Consider the following 13584-nt stretch of genomic DNA (forward strand, 5'->3'; position numbering starts at 1 on the left):
CACATATCTAGTTTTATCCCAAGCACGGTATTGGTGTACAGCCAATTCCCCTTTCCTTCCCAGGCTGTTTTCAGCAGAGATTATGTTTACCAGGGCTTTGCTGGAATCACTTCATCCATAACAGCCTAGCAAATCATAAGCATCAGTGCAGTTTGTAAGCACAGTATTAAAAACCCAAACCACAAGCCTTCCTAGTTTTGTCATGTGCATATTGAAAATCCTCCATATGAGCAACAAATTGGAAAAAAAAAAAAGAGGCTCTAAAAATACTTACAGCAGCTTACAAAAATGCATTTATGAGTCAAATTAAAGTAGCCTAAACACAAACTAAAAAGTTTTTATAAGGTGCTTGCTAAGTAAAAATGAGGCATTATATGCCTAAAAAATGCCACTGGAAAAAAAAAAAAAGAAAAGGTGGCAAGTGTTAGTTTTCCCTACTTGAATGCTCTCTGTTTCTAGAGACTATTCAGAAAGTAGAGCAGTGCATTTAGGTCTAGCTGCCAAAGACACTACTACTGAAGTCTATATTTTCACTTGCTTCCTTTAATTTTCCTCAAGAGCCACTCACTGGAACAAAAGTGAAGGAAAAATTAACTTTTCTGAGTCATTTAGGAGGCATCCAACTATGAAAAAAAGAGTTCCTGTGACGTTAGCTGCTGCATCAGCAACTTTTGAGTTTTTATTTCAAGTAAATTAACCCTTAAGGAAAAAAGTCAAGAACTAATTTGAAACACAAAGCATGGGTTTATATACAAATCTGCACAGGGTATCTTTGCAGAAAGGTATTATATCACTGACTTTAGCTGTCCCAGAGTGTGGCAATGGTGTGCTGTATTTGTAATATCTGAAGGCATCATGAGACCAGAGTGAATGCAGAAAAAGCAGGCAGGCAGTGCCAAATGAGATGGCAGCAGGTTTACAACTGCTCCAGGTCTCTCTTCTTGCAAAGGATGCAGATTTCCATCCCAGCCCCATGCCCCCTGTAAAATCAGCAGAGATGCTGCCTCAACACTTTTCCACCTCCTGAGCAACCCCTGCTCCATCAGCTCTTTGGGATGGAAGGCCATCCAAGAGCTAGAAGACAACAGCACTTTGCTGCTGAGGAATGACCATAGGAAACACTGTGCAGAATCAGTAACTACTACATTATTAACTTAAAGAACAAACTGAGCTTCACCTCACCTATTCTCCACATGAGAAATTAATGTTTCAAGGTTAAGTACTGCTTGTGATGGACCCTGGAGAGCAACTACTCATCTCCCAACTGTTGTAAGCACAGCTTTGCAAAACAGCTTCTCATGCATGAGAATCATAGCTATGATAGCATCATAGCTAGCTCATGCATGAGAATACTCACTCACATATACTAATGCAAGTCATCTGCTACACTAAAGACAGAATGTTAAGACATAAATAGGGAAAAGAGAAAGTCAAGAGCATCTGCATTCAAAACAGCAATTGGTACTGGCTGGATTTTAGCTGACCCATTTGTGACAACAAAACTTTCTGGGAACCAGTCTTGTTCTCCTTTCCTAAACCTGTCATATATCTGAGAGCTGACTTCATCTTCAGACATCAAAGAGGATCCTATTCAGCTGGGCACTCATGATGTCACGATGCACAGTGAATATGGAATGTGAATACATGATGTAGTAGTATACCTGTGGCCACTGGCCTCCTGATAATGCCCGCTTGGTGATCTCAGTGACTGTATTCTTCCGTGAATCAGGGTCTTGACGCGAAACTGATATAGGCTGAAGGGAACTTAAAATTGCTGTGAAGGAGAGAAACATTTTTATTTATCTTATACTAGTGCTTAGAAAATACATGGGCTCAGAGCTTTCTTGTACCAAAAACCTGTTATTCTCATATTAGGAGACAAACTGCACAACAGCTTTCAGATTAAATAGGTGAGAAGAATGTTATTATTGTCCTTGTTCTGCAAAACGAGAAGTAAAGACACAAAAGAGAAGACATACCTATACTCCCAGCTGAGGAGGTGTACAGTAGGTATAAACACGCCAAATTCAGGCAAATACATTCTACTAATATTGCAGTTATTTTTCACTAAGCATTTCCACATAATTCTGAGGAAGAGACCTGATCTGCCCGTGGGCCACACTCAGACCTAACTCATCCAGACTTCAACCAACAAGAGGTTTGAGCCTATGCTGAAAAAGTAAGATGTCTCTTTTTAGTTACAAAACATGCACTACTTCTGTGTAAATTACAGAGAAAAAATGCCCTCATACAGAAGCCTACATCAGAATGTGTGGACTGATTAAAATGTGATAAGAAATCCTTGTTCGGGAAGGATTGTCTTTTATGTCCCAGCACTCTACTTTTAAGAGAAGATATGTTACCAGTTAGTTTATTTCCTACAAGGACATTTCTCTATGTTGTCTACTGATTTTAGTTTTGCTCTACTGTATAGCCAGCAGAAAGTCTACAGCTGATTCTAGTAATAAAGCAAACGGATTCTTTTGCTGTGCCAAAAGGAGGAGAAAATATTAGAAGCATGACTCATCTGATCTGTTCCATTCTCTGTGTTTCCTTTTTGAGTAACTTCTCTTTCATTCTTTCCTGGTTTGACTCCCATTAAAAAAAAAATAAAAAAAAAAAATCCATAACAATGCCTGCAAGCTTAAACTTACAGATATGGTATTTTCCAGATTGCTGCAGTTTAGGTCTGCTTTTGAAATAACCTTCACTAACCATGCTCTACATTTGTGGGACACACTGCTGAAAGACAGCAGTCAAACAGATTTCTCAAGCTACCTACTGGGAGAATTTTAAGAGAAGGCTTCTAGCCTGAGCAGTTATGAAACATGCTTTCAGCATAAAGCAAACTTGAAGTTTGTATTTCATATTGAAGATTTGTATTTCAAACTTGAAGATACTGTATTTCACATCTGAAAAGAAGCAGCATACTTCTAGACATTCTGACCAATTCAGAAAGGTAACTTGTCACAGGAATTTCACTGGAAATAATCTGCCAACCTGTCAATATCTTTGGAATTTAAGCATTTAAGAAAGTCTAACTATAAATCACTTTCAGAGAGAATTTTGGCCTCATGTCAAATTGCTGACTTCTAACATTTTATTTTTTCACAAATACTTACTGCCAAATACTGGAGTTGACAGGTTCTCTGTTCTAGACACTACCGATGGCATTCCAGTTAGGGCAGAAATAATGGCATCAAAAAAGCTTGAATGAGGAGCTGCAACAAAGATTGGGGCTTCCTGTGGAGTTGCTATTTTCCCTTTTACTTTAACTTGAAAACCCATTACGAAGAACAAGGTACGAGTCAGGCATGAGAGGGTTATCTGGATCATCCTCCTTGTAAATAGAAACACAAAAACATCATCCAGCTTACAGTTAGTATTTCTTTCTTACTTTAAAAGAAAGGCCCATAAAAGATTTCCTAGTTCTCACAAGCACTGAGGCCAGGCACAGGATACCAATACTAGAGCCCAGAAGAGTGTAAGGCTGATAGGGAAGAAAGTAGACATAGGGGAGGGAACATCATATTTTCATGCTGAAACCAGGTTATATTTTTAAAGTTAAGGCAATATACAGCACCTTGCTAAACCCTCCTCCCAGGTACACTATTTCTTTTCCCATATTTTATAGCATTGTAGCATAACACTATTGTGAGGACAGGGTGGGTAATTAGCAGATCCAGTATCTTTTGGTAAGAACTTAGGTGTCTCTGATACTGTCCTTTACTATCAGTTTCAAATAAGTAAGATTAAATGATAGTGTTCCCTTATTAGAACAAGCTTCCTCTGTACAACATATGTTCCCTTCATGGGACTCTCCATAACCTATCAGCCTGTTAGAATTTGTTTCCTGTGTCTCCTCCTCCTGTGCACAGTGTCAGTGCATGGCAGCTAGAAGGGAACTTCATTACTCTGAGGTCAGAAGCTGAGCAACTGAAGCCCAGAACCCACAGAGGCAGCTATAGAATACTCCTTGAAGGGCAACATAGCTGAGAGAGGAGTTGTCAAAGCTAATTTTGTAATAAATTATAGCATAGCAAGAATGACTACATAGAAACTCAGCCTATGTAACATTGCCAAGTATTTTTATCAATGAATTTCTTTTGTCAAATATTCCTATCAGTATTATTACTAAAATAAGTACTGTCTTACAAATAATCTATAAAGGTTTTTATATATTTTTTGTCCTCAAGGCAATTGAAAATCTACCTATTATATACCTTAACCATGCCAAGTACAAGGTCCTACACCTGGGTTGGAGCAATCCCAGGCACAGCTACAGGTTGGGCAGAGAAGAGATTCAGAGCAGCCCTGTGGAGAGGGACTTGGGGGTGTTGGTCAATGAGAAAATGAATATGAGCCAGCTTCAGTGACCGCTCACAGCCCAGAAAGCCAACCGTATCCTGGGCTGCATCAAAAGGAGCGTGACCAGCAGGTCAAAGGAGGTGATCCTGCCCCTCTACTCTGCTCTCATGAGACCTCACTTGGAGTATTGTGTGCAGTTCTGGTGTTCTCAACATAAAAAGGACATGGAACTGTTGGAACAAGTCCAGAGGAGGCCATGAGGATGATCAGGGGCTGGAGTACCTCCCGTATGAAGACAGGCTGAGAAAGTTGGGGCTGTTCAGCCTGGTGAAGAGAAGGCTGCGTGGAGACCTCATAGCAGCCTTCCAGTATCTGAAGGGGGCTTATAAGGGTACTGGGAAGGGACTCTTCATTTGGGACTGCAGTGACAGGACAAGGGGTAATTGGTTAAAACTTCAACAGGGGAAGTTTAGGTTGGATACAAGGAGGACATTTTTTACCATTAAGGGTGGTGAGGCACTGGAATGGGAAGTTGTGAATGCTCCATCCCTGGCAGCGCTCAAGGCCAGGTTGGACGTAGCCTTGGGTGATATGGTTTAGTGTGAGGTGTCCCTGCCCATGGCAGGGGCGTTGGAACTGGCTGATCTTTAGGTCCTTTCCAACCCTAACTATTCTATGATTCTATTAAAAATGCTCTGCTCAAAATGTAAAATACGCTCATCAAAAAGTTGCTTCACCTAAATGGGTAAAACTAGGATTTGACTGAAGAAAGAAGGAAAGGAGTGAGGGAGATGGTGGGGGAGGAAAGATATAGTCCCTTGCTTTGTGTTATAAAATAGAAAAACCCACCACAGTTTTCAAAAACATATAAGTCACTTTTTACCTCCTCCATCCTTTCAGTGGCACTGATCCTTTTCTGGGGTGCTGGAAAGTTGCAACTGATGCAAACAGCCATGCTAGCAGTATAATTAATGTCATGCATATGGCACGGAGGGGCAGCAAAACAGTCCCCTGAAGAACAGTCTGGGAAAAAAAGAGAGTGAAAATGTTAAGAAATTACACTGGTATCTGTGTAGTTACATTGTATGTACTTGAAAATACTACTGCTACTGCTATGTGATGTAGTAAGGAAAACATTAATGATGCCAGTGTTCATATGGGAAGTTGGTCATTCACAGCATTTCATTTTTGCTTTTGGATTCCCATTTCTGGTAAAAATGAAACATCTGAGTATTTAAGGTTTTGGCCTGGATGTTGTTAGACAGAGAGGGTGAAGGGAGTTCACTGGCTTTCGTTTATAGTTAGACTTGGTCTGCAGCATACAGCATACACTCAGATGAAGCTGCCCAGCTGATATGTATCTCCACTACCAAGCCTTCTGTCATTAGCTGCCTGTCTAGAAGCCAAGTGGGATTGATAGGATGACTAAAATGTACTCGTCTTTTCAAAATGGCAAATCTTGTGTTGAGTCACAGTATTGCTGCAAGTGATCCTCACTGCTACTGCCTGGGATAGTACACATGCAACACAACACCATTTCTTTGGTTGGGAAGTTTTGGAGTTTTCAGTAAAACTGAACCTGTGGTTTAAGGCAAAGGTTCAGACCTTATGGTGCTGTTGAAGCTGCTGCAGCAGTTCTTGGCTCATTGCCTTTGGAAGTGGTTTGCACACTGCCCGGTGTAACATACAGCTGAACCCTTCTGATTATGCAGATTAACTTGTTGCCTCCTGTTTGAAGCATCTTGGATATTAACTTCTGTACTAGGACCTCCTTGAAATTTTCAGAATAAATTGGGAAAGCTTAGTTCTCTTTCCTCCTTGCAATCAGGAAACTGTTATTAGCTTGCTTTAACTTGAAGCAAAGGAAATATTGAGAGCTGTTCTAGGATCACAGGCATCCAGGGTAGGTAGCAAATCCAGTATAAAATGTATCCAAACCTGTTCACTGCTTCTTCAGTTCGTCAAGTATGTTTGCAAGGGGAGTGGAGGGAAAGAGAAACGCTAACATGCCCTGGTGCAAATAATCCTCCAATATCATCCCCAGCGCCCCCCCCCCCCCCCCCCCCCCCGAAGGAATTTTTAGCTTACATTTGCTCCTGCACAGCTCCAGGAAGACGGTGTATTGACACAAGGCTGTTAACAGGCTGTTAATTGTTTCACATCAGTAGAGTAGGCTAGAAACCATACCCTAAAGGTTGGCCTGCAGCACTTTGCAGATTGAGCAAGACTGGGTCTGTGAGGCAGGTAAACGGTGCCAGCTTGCAGAAGTTACAGCCTAGGATTCCTGGTAAAATGGGAAATACTTCAAACTCATTTTGGCACCTCATCCAACTCAGCTACCACTCACCAATAAGGTCTGTGTGGTTTTTAAATTGTATTTGGGCTATGTTTTAAACAAAAGTCCCCCCAAAACGTCAACAAGAGTGCATCATCATTGGTCCCATACTGAGCGCTCCACTGTTGAGAAGTATGGGAGGAGTTTTTCAAGAAGTTTAACTTAGGCTTGTGAGCCTACTGTTTTTTATGCTTTACCATTTTTAAAGAAAATTTACAACTGAACAACAGAGCTCCCTTCTCCAAATCAGCCTTTCTAGTCAGCTCTTTAGCAATGGCTACTTGCTGTACAGGAAAAGCAAGACTATCAATAAGTAAGTCTTACAACATAGCTCACATCTTACATACTTGTACTATGGTACTGATGAGGATTAACAAGAATTTTGGGCCTTCAGGACTCTGTGCTGTATTAGAAAAGGCACAGATCAAACATGATAGTGGATACATAGTGCACATGAGGATAAGCATGAGAAGCAGGGTCACAGTGTTGATGCTCATGTTCTGTAGACACTGTCATACATTTCCAGGAGGGATCTGAACATTTAGATATGACTACTTCCTCCTTCTCTATAACAACTGTATATAACTAGCTATGGAATTTTAACCATAACTTCATGGAGAACAGGAGCAGGACTGCTCTGGATCACAGAAATGGGCTCAGTAGCTGGGTATGAGATATTTGGCCCTGGGGATCTATTGCTCCCAGTTTCTCTGGTGTCAGTTACTGTGAATCTGAAAAAATCAGGAAGCAAGCCAAGCCAACCAAGACTCCCTGCTTGTCTCCCAAAACCAGATGTGTCTTTTTTTCTCCATATGCATCCTTTTGTACTATGATCTATAGTCCCACTTCAACTGCACTCACATATCCATAATGGGCAGCATAAGCATAAATCGGTGTTTTGACTTAAAATAACCTTTATCTTTATGAGAAAAGAATATATATGCACTGACCTACAATGAAAAATAAAGGATGCAATAGCAAAAGCAAACCAATCCCTTCCTCAAAACTTTAATAAATTCATCAATCTGTTTTAGGTCGATGTGCAGGTGGTACTGATTTGCTGATACAAGCTATTGGCTTTCTAGGTCACTGTGTAATGAGGCAGATTTCAGCTCCATGCAGAGTAGGGTAAGAAAAGGACAGAAAAGAGAAAGGTCAAGGCAGGCTAGAAAAGTATAGAAGAAAAACATACAAAAAAAAAAATACAGGTTCAAAGTTTAGTAAGTACTAAGTATGATCAGAGCTGCTCCAACTTTTGTTTACAGTAATCATGAAGACAAAATTATTATCCAGAGAACCTTCTGCCCCATTTGGAATCACCAAAAATCATATTGGCTGGTAAACTATTAACAATACAAGCTATTAGTGACACAAGGACTGGTAAAAAAAAAAAAAAGAATTCTCACTCCACTTTTCAGTCTGGCTACAGCCTACTTTTATACTTGAAGATGCATGACATGCAAACAGCAAGCCTGTCTCTCTTTTAAGCTCCATTCATTAGGGGTCAGTAGCTTTTACACTCAAGGACCGCACCAACCAGCTTTGGGTTCCCAGAGGATTTAGAAACTGTGTCTGTTTTTATCAGTGTATGTTAAAGGTTCAAGTATAGAATATGGGGGATGTAACAATCCTTTAACATGCAAGAATGGACAAATACTACGCTTGATTTAAATGTTAAGAGAAAGGACACTTCCTTTTTTGAAGTTCATAATAATACTCTCTGGTAAGGCTCTTGATCCCCAGGTGGTCCAGTATGCAGTGTTGGGCAAGAGAGGAGCAGGTATTTGCAGGATAAAGCAGAGAGTAAGAAGCATCCTAGGCTCTACAACTATAGCCAGAAAAGAAGGGAATAACGCACATGACAAAAGAGGGTGTCTCTCTTGTGCCTACTACTGTAATTTTGCTTCAAAGCTCACTAGCACCAGACCTGGGCCCAGCTGGGTGCTTTTCCTTCCACGTGTATTGTGGAATTACGTATGGCATGTATCTTGCCTTAAGACATATCACCGTTTTCACCCCTTCCTCCTGAAGGAAAAAGTAGGATGTATTTACTGTACATAAAATGGCAATTGTAGTTTAAAACTGCAAGCTTTTTGAAAGTACTATGTGTATCCTCTAGGAAGAACAGCCAGCACAGACAGCTGTCCATTTCTCGAACCTCATTAAGAGACTGGTTTTGTTACCTAAGGGTTCATGCCTACAGCTAGTGATTCAAAGGCACTTGAAATGTGTTTGAGGCTGCTAGTAAAACATAGGCGATAAAAAGATTTGCAATTGTTTTCCAGGTCTCTCACATTTCCTCCACTCTGCTACCTCCAGGCAAGCATTTTCTGTAACTTGAGGAAGAGCTATATGAAACATAAAATATTTAGTTGCACATCAGCCTCTGATATTTGTAAGGATCAGCAGAAATTGCTGTAAGTTAACCTACACACTGACATCCTCATTGTCCTCACTGAGATGTCAGTTCATATTTGGTTCATCAGCTGTTTTTAAAGAGAATGTTTTTAAAAATCAAAGCCCAGAAATACTGTTTGCTTCCTTAATTTTACAAGTTCCCTGCAAGCCTTGTGTGCACTTGCACACAAGCTATGCTGAGACAGTATCCAGTTCAGAAGCCTAATTCAGTCCACCCAGTGACACCAGTCAGTGCATGAAACTGGGAATACCTTTTTTTTGCTGTCCACACTGTAATATAGAATGAGAGGATTAACTCTTACCCTCTCCCCCAGCCCAGGCTTAAAATCAGCCTAAAGTGAGTTAAGCATCTGAAACAGGGTTACTGCAAGAAGTTATTTTCCATTTTAGCTTATCATATGAGAAAGAAGTTACTATTCTATGATTCTATGATTCTATGATTTTATGATCATCTTCACTGTGGATCTGAGTCATCTGACACAAAGCATAGATGTATAGTATTTATTTTTTGAGGTTTAAAGATTTAGGAAACCAGAGTCACACAGGACTCCTGTTTTCTCTAGCAGTAAGATGTTATGTGTAATCTTTTGAAAAGCCTGTCACAAATCTTGTGTTAGAGGTCTAAGTTTGAAGTTGATGAATTGTGTGTGTAACAATGGACTATGAGGGGTGACGGCCTGAAGAACTGATTTGAAAAAGTAGTGACTTTTTTAGGCTAAACACCTTTGACATCTTTGCTTTGACCATTTACATACCAATGCATTTTCTGCTAGCACTAGCCTAGATCAGGAAGCAAATTATGCCGTACTTGGAAAAGAAATATTTTTCCTAGATGCCACTTCCTGGAAAAGCCAAGGGCTGTAACGTTTAACAGAGGGTCTGTCACGCCGCGCTCGCCGCTGTGTCCTCGCCGACGGGACGGCGCTGTCACTTCTATACAGTAGGCCCGGCCCCGCCCGGGCTCGCTCCCGTCACACGGGAGCCCGGTTTCGGCGGAGCAGGCGGCAGTTTTGAACAATTTTTATTCTGCCACTGGAAGGACGTATTTTTAAAACAACCACTGAACTTCACGCCGGACTGGAGACAATCCCTTAGTTCAGAGCAGCTAAAGCAACGCTGGCTTAGACGAGCTGTCCGAGCACCGCGCCCGGCGCAGCACTGCCGGGTGACAGCCTCCACGCTGCCCCGCGGATGCGCCCGACCCGGTTCCGCCGGGCAGTGCCCACCCCAACGCCTCCTCAGCGCCGCCAGCCTTACCCGCAACTTGTCCGTGGCTCTCAGCGGCCTCGGGTGGATGAAGGGGTTGAGCACGGTGGGCGGAACGAAGGACTGCTGCCTGGGCAGCGGCAGCACTCGCTGCGCCATGCTCCTGCCGGGTGCAGCCACCCCGCACGATTGCGCATGAGCCACCGGAGTGCCGCAGCCCCCTTGCCATGCCCGGCCGGCCCTACCCGCCATGGGCAGCCCCGCCTCAGGGCAGGTGAGGCCGGGCCGGGCCCCATTCGGCCACAGGCGGCGCTAACGCGGGTGTCCGGAGGGGACGGTGCTGAGGAGGGACCCGCCGGGGGCGACCCTGTAGGAGGGGTGGGGGGTTGCCGCCCGCCGCCATTGCTGAGTGGCTGCGAGAGCGCTGATCGTTCTTCTTTCCTCTCCTGTCCGCCTCGTATAAACACCACGACGCTAACCGCTGAGGCGGTGTGTGCTGTGCGGTGTTGCAGCTGCGATTTGTGTAAACACTGACTACTCAGGATTAACGCGGTCTGTCTAAGGAGAAAAGAGGCAAAGGTAGTCATGGCATACAACTGAAGAAGTTTCTGAGACGGGGGCACTTCCAGGGCTGCAGAAGACTGATACAGAGAGTCTGCCCCTAGTTAGGTGAGGTCTAGAGACCCACTGCAGCCTTTCTTTGTGTGCTGGGTTCTGTGGGATCTCTTCTCGCCCTTTGAGAGGGCAGCAGCTGCCTGAGGGCCGGCGAAGGCGGGCAGGCCGCGGGGCAGCTTAGGCTGAGGAGCGGTAGAATACAGCACGCTGTTATGCAGCGCCTCCCGCAGACGGGCGCCCTCGAGCACAAATGCTACTGCAGCCCAAAAGCAAGTTTCAGACTTGACTCTGTTTAGGAAGCATGGTTTCAGGTTCTCATGGTCATGGGCGGCAACAGTGGGGTGAGTTATCAGTCTGCCTGCTCAGAGAGGTATTGCTGTAAGACCATAGGCTCCTGGCCTACTACGTGATGGTGGTTCAGACACTTGTTTTTATTATGGTGCTTTTCCCTTTCTCATATCTGCCCTTCACACAAAAATATTGGTACTTTTCAACATGTTAGTCAGTATTTTGCTGGACTGTGCGTATTGCTGTAAGAAAATAATTACAAGTGCCTCATGGTTCAATTTGCAGTTTGATGTGACTTACCACAAAGGTATAATCAGAATTAATAAAAATTATTGTAAAGTTATTACTTGTGTTTCGCAACTGCAGGTGCTTAAGTAGTAATCATGATGATGTGTTTACACAGACTGAAGTCTGCCTGTAATGGAAGCTTGACAAATGTAGGATTTCCCTTGGCTGGTTTCTAGGGTCTTCCTGTAATTGCCAGTCCTTGCAGCCAGCACTGTACTGGGGAAAACCTGAGAGCTGTGTATGAGCCAGACCAGCACAACTGGCACAGAAAGTAAGGCCGAGGGGGAACTCTAGAGGGGAACTATCATTTCTATTTCCATCATTCTTGACAGATGATTGTACAAGCTCTTCATAAAGCCCCATGACTTTCTTATCTGATCCATTCGTGACTGGTATTATCTTGAAACAATTTTTTCCTTCTATTGAGCAGACTCTTTGTCATTGCAATTCATATCCATTCTTGGTGGATGCGAGAACTCTTCATTTTCCTGTTTGCAGCTACTTTTTGCACTTGTGTAATGATTCTCTCAAGCTTTTACTGTACTAAACATTCTAGTGTTTTCAGGTTTTCTTCTCTCCCAGGTCATAGTTGCTAGATATCTGAGCATTCTTAATGTTTTCCCTGGTCTTTTTTCAGTGAGTCCATACCTTTTGTGAAGTACCCAGACTGAAAACACTATTCTCTGAGGACTGACCAGAGCTACTGAGTGGTCAGGAAGGATTAATTTGTGTCTAACACATGATATGTATATATACCTAAATGGTGTCTGCTTTGTCACTAGTGTGACTCTGTGATTCACACTGTGATACATGATAAAACTTAGATCCATTTCTGAACAATTACTTATCATTTATAATGACTTCATTTTTCCTTACCACATGGTGGTAGTGATCTTACCTCTAGAACTCAGAAAAACCAAATCATCTGGCATTACAAACATGATTTTATTATGTAGAAGAATGGTTCTGGTGACTTGTATGTTTGTTAGAAACAATGATACTGATACTCTTCTAAGGCTGTTCAGCCACAGGACCATCAAAAAGGCTTAATGTTACAGGCTTCAAAATATAAATACCCTGCAAAGCCAGTTTTAATGTTCACAACACATAAGAAGGTGCAATCGTATGTAGTTTTTTGGCTCAGTTGGTATCGGCATCTCGAGTGATAATTCATTTTTAGTTTGTAAATCTAAAGTGAACATTGATCAATGATCCATTAACATAAAACACCACCAAGCTTTTGTGAGACTAATGTCTGGCATCACCTCTGTATCTTTCTTTCTTCAGAAGCTGCATAGGGTGCTGGAGATAGGCACTGAAGGTAAGGTAACATTAGCTGCTATTTGTTTTCCTAGGTTGAAGCTACAGCTTTAGTTTTGCAGGTCACTTTGGAAGATGCATATTTTCCTGAAAGCTTTGCCCTGCATTGTGTTGATTCTGATACCCTAGAAACTGTAAGAAAAGTGGCTCTGGACCAGGTGTAGCTTCCATATAAGCTGAAGGGTAGCGAGGCTCTGCAGAGGGATCTGGACAGGCTGGGTCGATGGGGTGCGGCCAGTGGTATGAAGTTCAAAAAGGCAAAGAGCTGGGTCCTGCATTTGGGCCACAGCAATCCCCTGCAATGCTCCAGGCGTGGGGAAGAGCGGCTGGAAAGCTGCTCTGTGGAAAAGGACCTAGGGATGCTGGTTGACGGAGTTGAACATAAGCCAGCTTGTGCCCAGGCAGCCAAGAAGGCCAACAACATCTTGGCCTGTAGCAGAAATAGTGTGGCCAGCAGGGCCAGGGCAGTGATCATCCCCCTGTAGTCAGCACTGGTGAGGCTGCACCTCGAATCCTGTATTAAGTTCTGGGCCCCTCACTACCAGAGGGACATCGAAGTGCTGGAGCAGGTCCAGAGAACATTGCTGGTGAAGGGCCTGGAGAGTAAGTCTGATGAGAAATGGCTGAGGGAACTGGGAGGGGTTTAACCTGGAGAAGGCTCAGGGCGGACCTTAAAGCTCTCTACAACTACCTGAAAGGAGGTTGTAGTGAGGTAAGGGTCAGTCTCTTCTCCCAAGTAACAAGTGATACGACAAGAAGTAATGGCCTCAAGCTGTGCGAGGGGAGGTTTAGATTGAATATTCTTC

General features: G+C 43.0%; 1 protein-coding gene across 1 annotated transcript in view; it reads right to left on the bottom strand.

The window, feature by feature from the left end:
- LPCAT2 (lysophosphatidylcholine acyltransferase 2) overlaps positions 1–10470 on the bottom strand; it is a 31834-nt gene extending 21364 nt beyond the window's left edge. Inside the window, exons 1-4 of the mRNA XM_061469030.1 lie at positions 10319–10470; positions 5192–5331; positions 3123–3340; positions 1662–1774 (exon numbers count right to left, since the gene is read on the bottom strand). Coding sequence (XP_061325014.1) covers positions 1662–1774; positions 3123–3340; positions 5192–5331; positions 10319–10426 — 579 coding nt within the window. The 5' untranslated portion in view covers positions 10427–10470. The remainder of the gene's footprint in view (positions 1–1661; positions 1775–3122; positions 3341–5191; positions 5332–10318) is intronic.
- Between the last annotated feature and the right edge of the window lie 3114 nt (positions 10471–13584).

This window comes from Pezoporus flaviventris, unplaced genomic scaffold, assembly GCF_033815535.1.
Source record: "Pezoporus flaviventris isolate CSIRO_AGI_PZ_B2104156 unplaced genomic scaffold, CSIRO_AGI_Pfla_v1 ptg000054l, whole genome shotgun sequence".
NCBI classification, from domain to species: domain Eukaryota; kingdom Metazoa; phylum Chordata; class Aves; order Psittaciformes; family Psittacidae; genus Pezoporus; species Pezoporus flaviventris.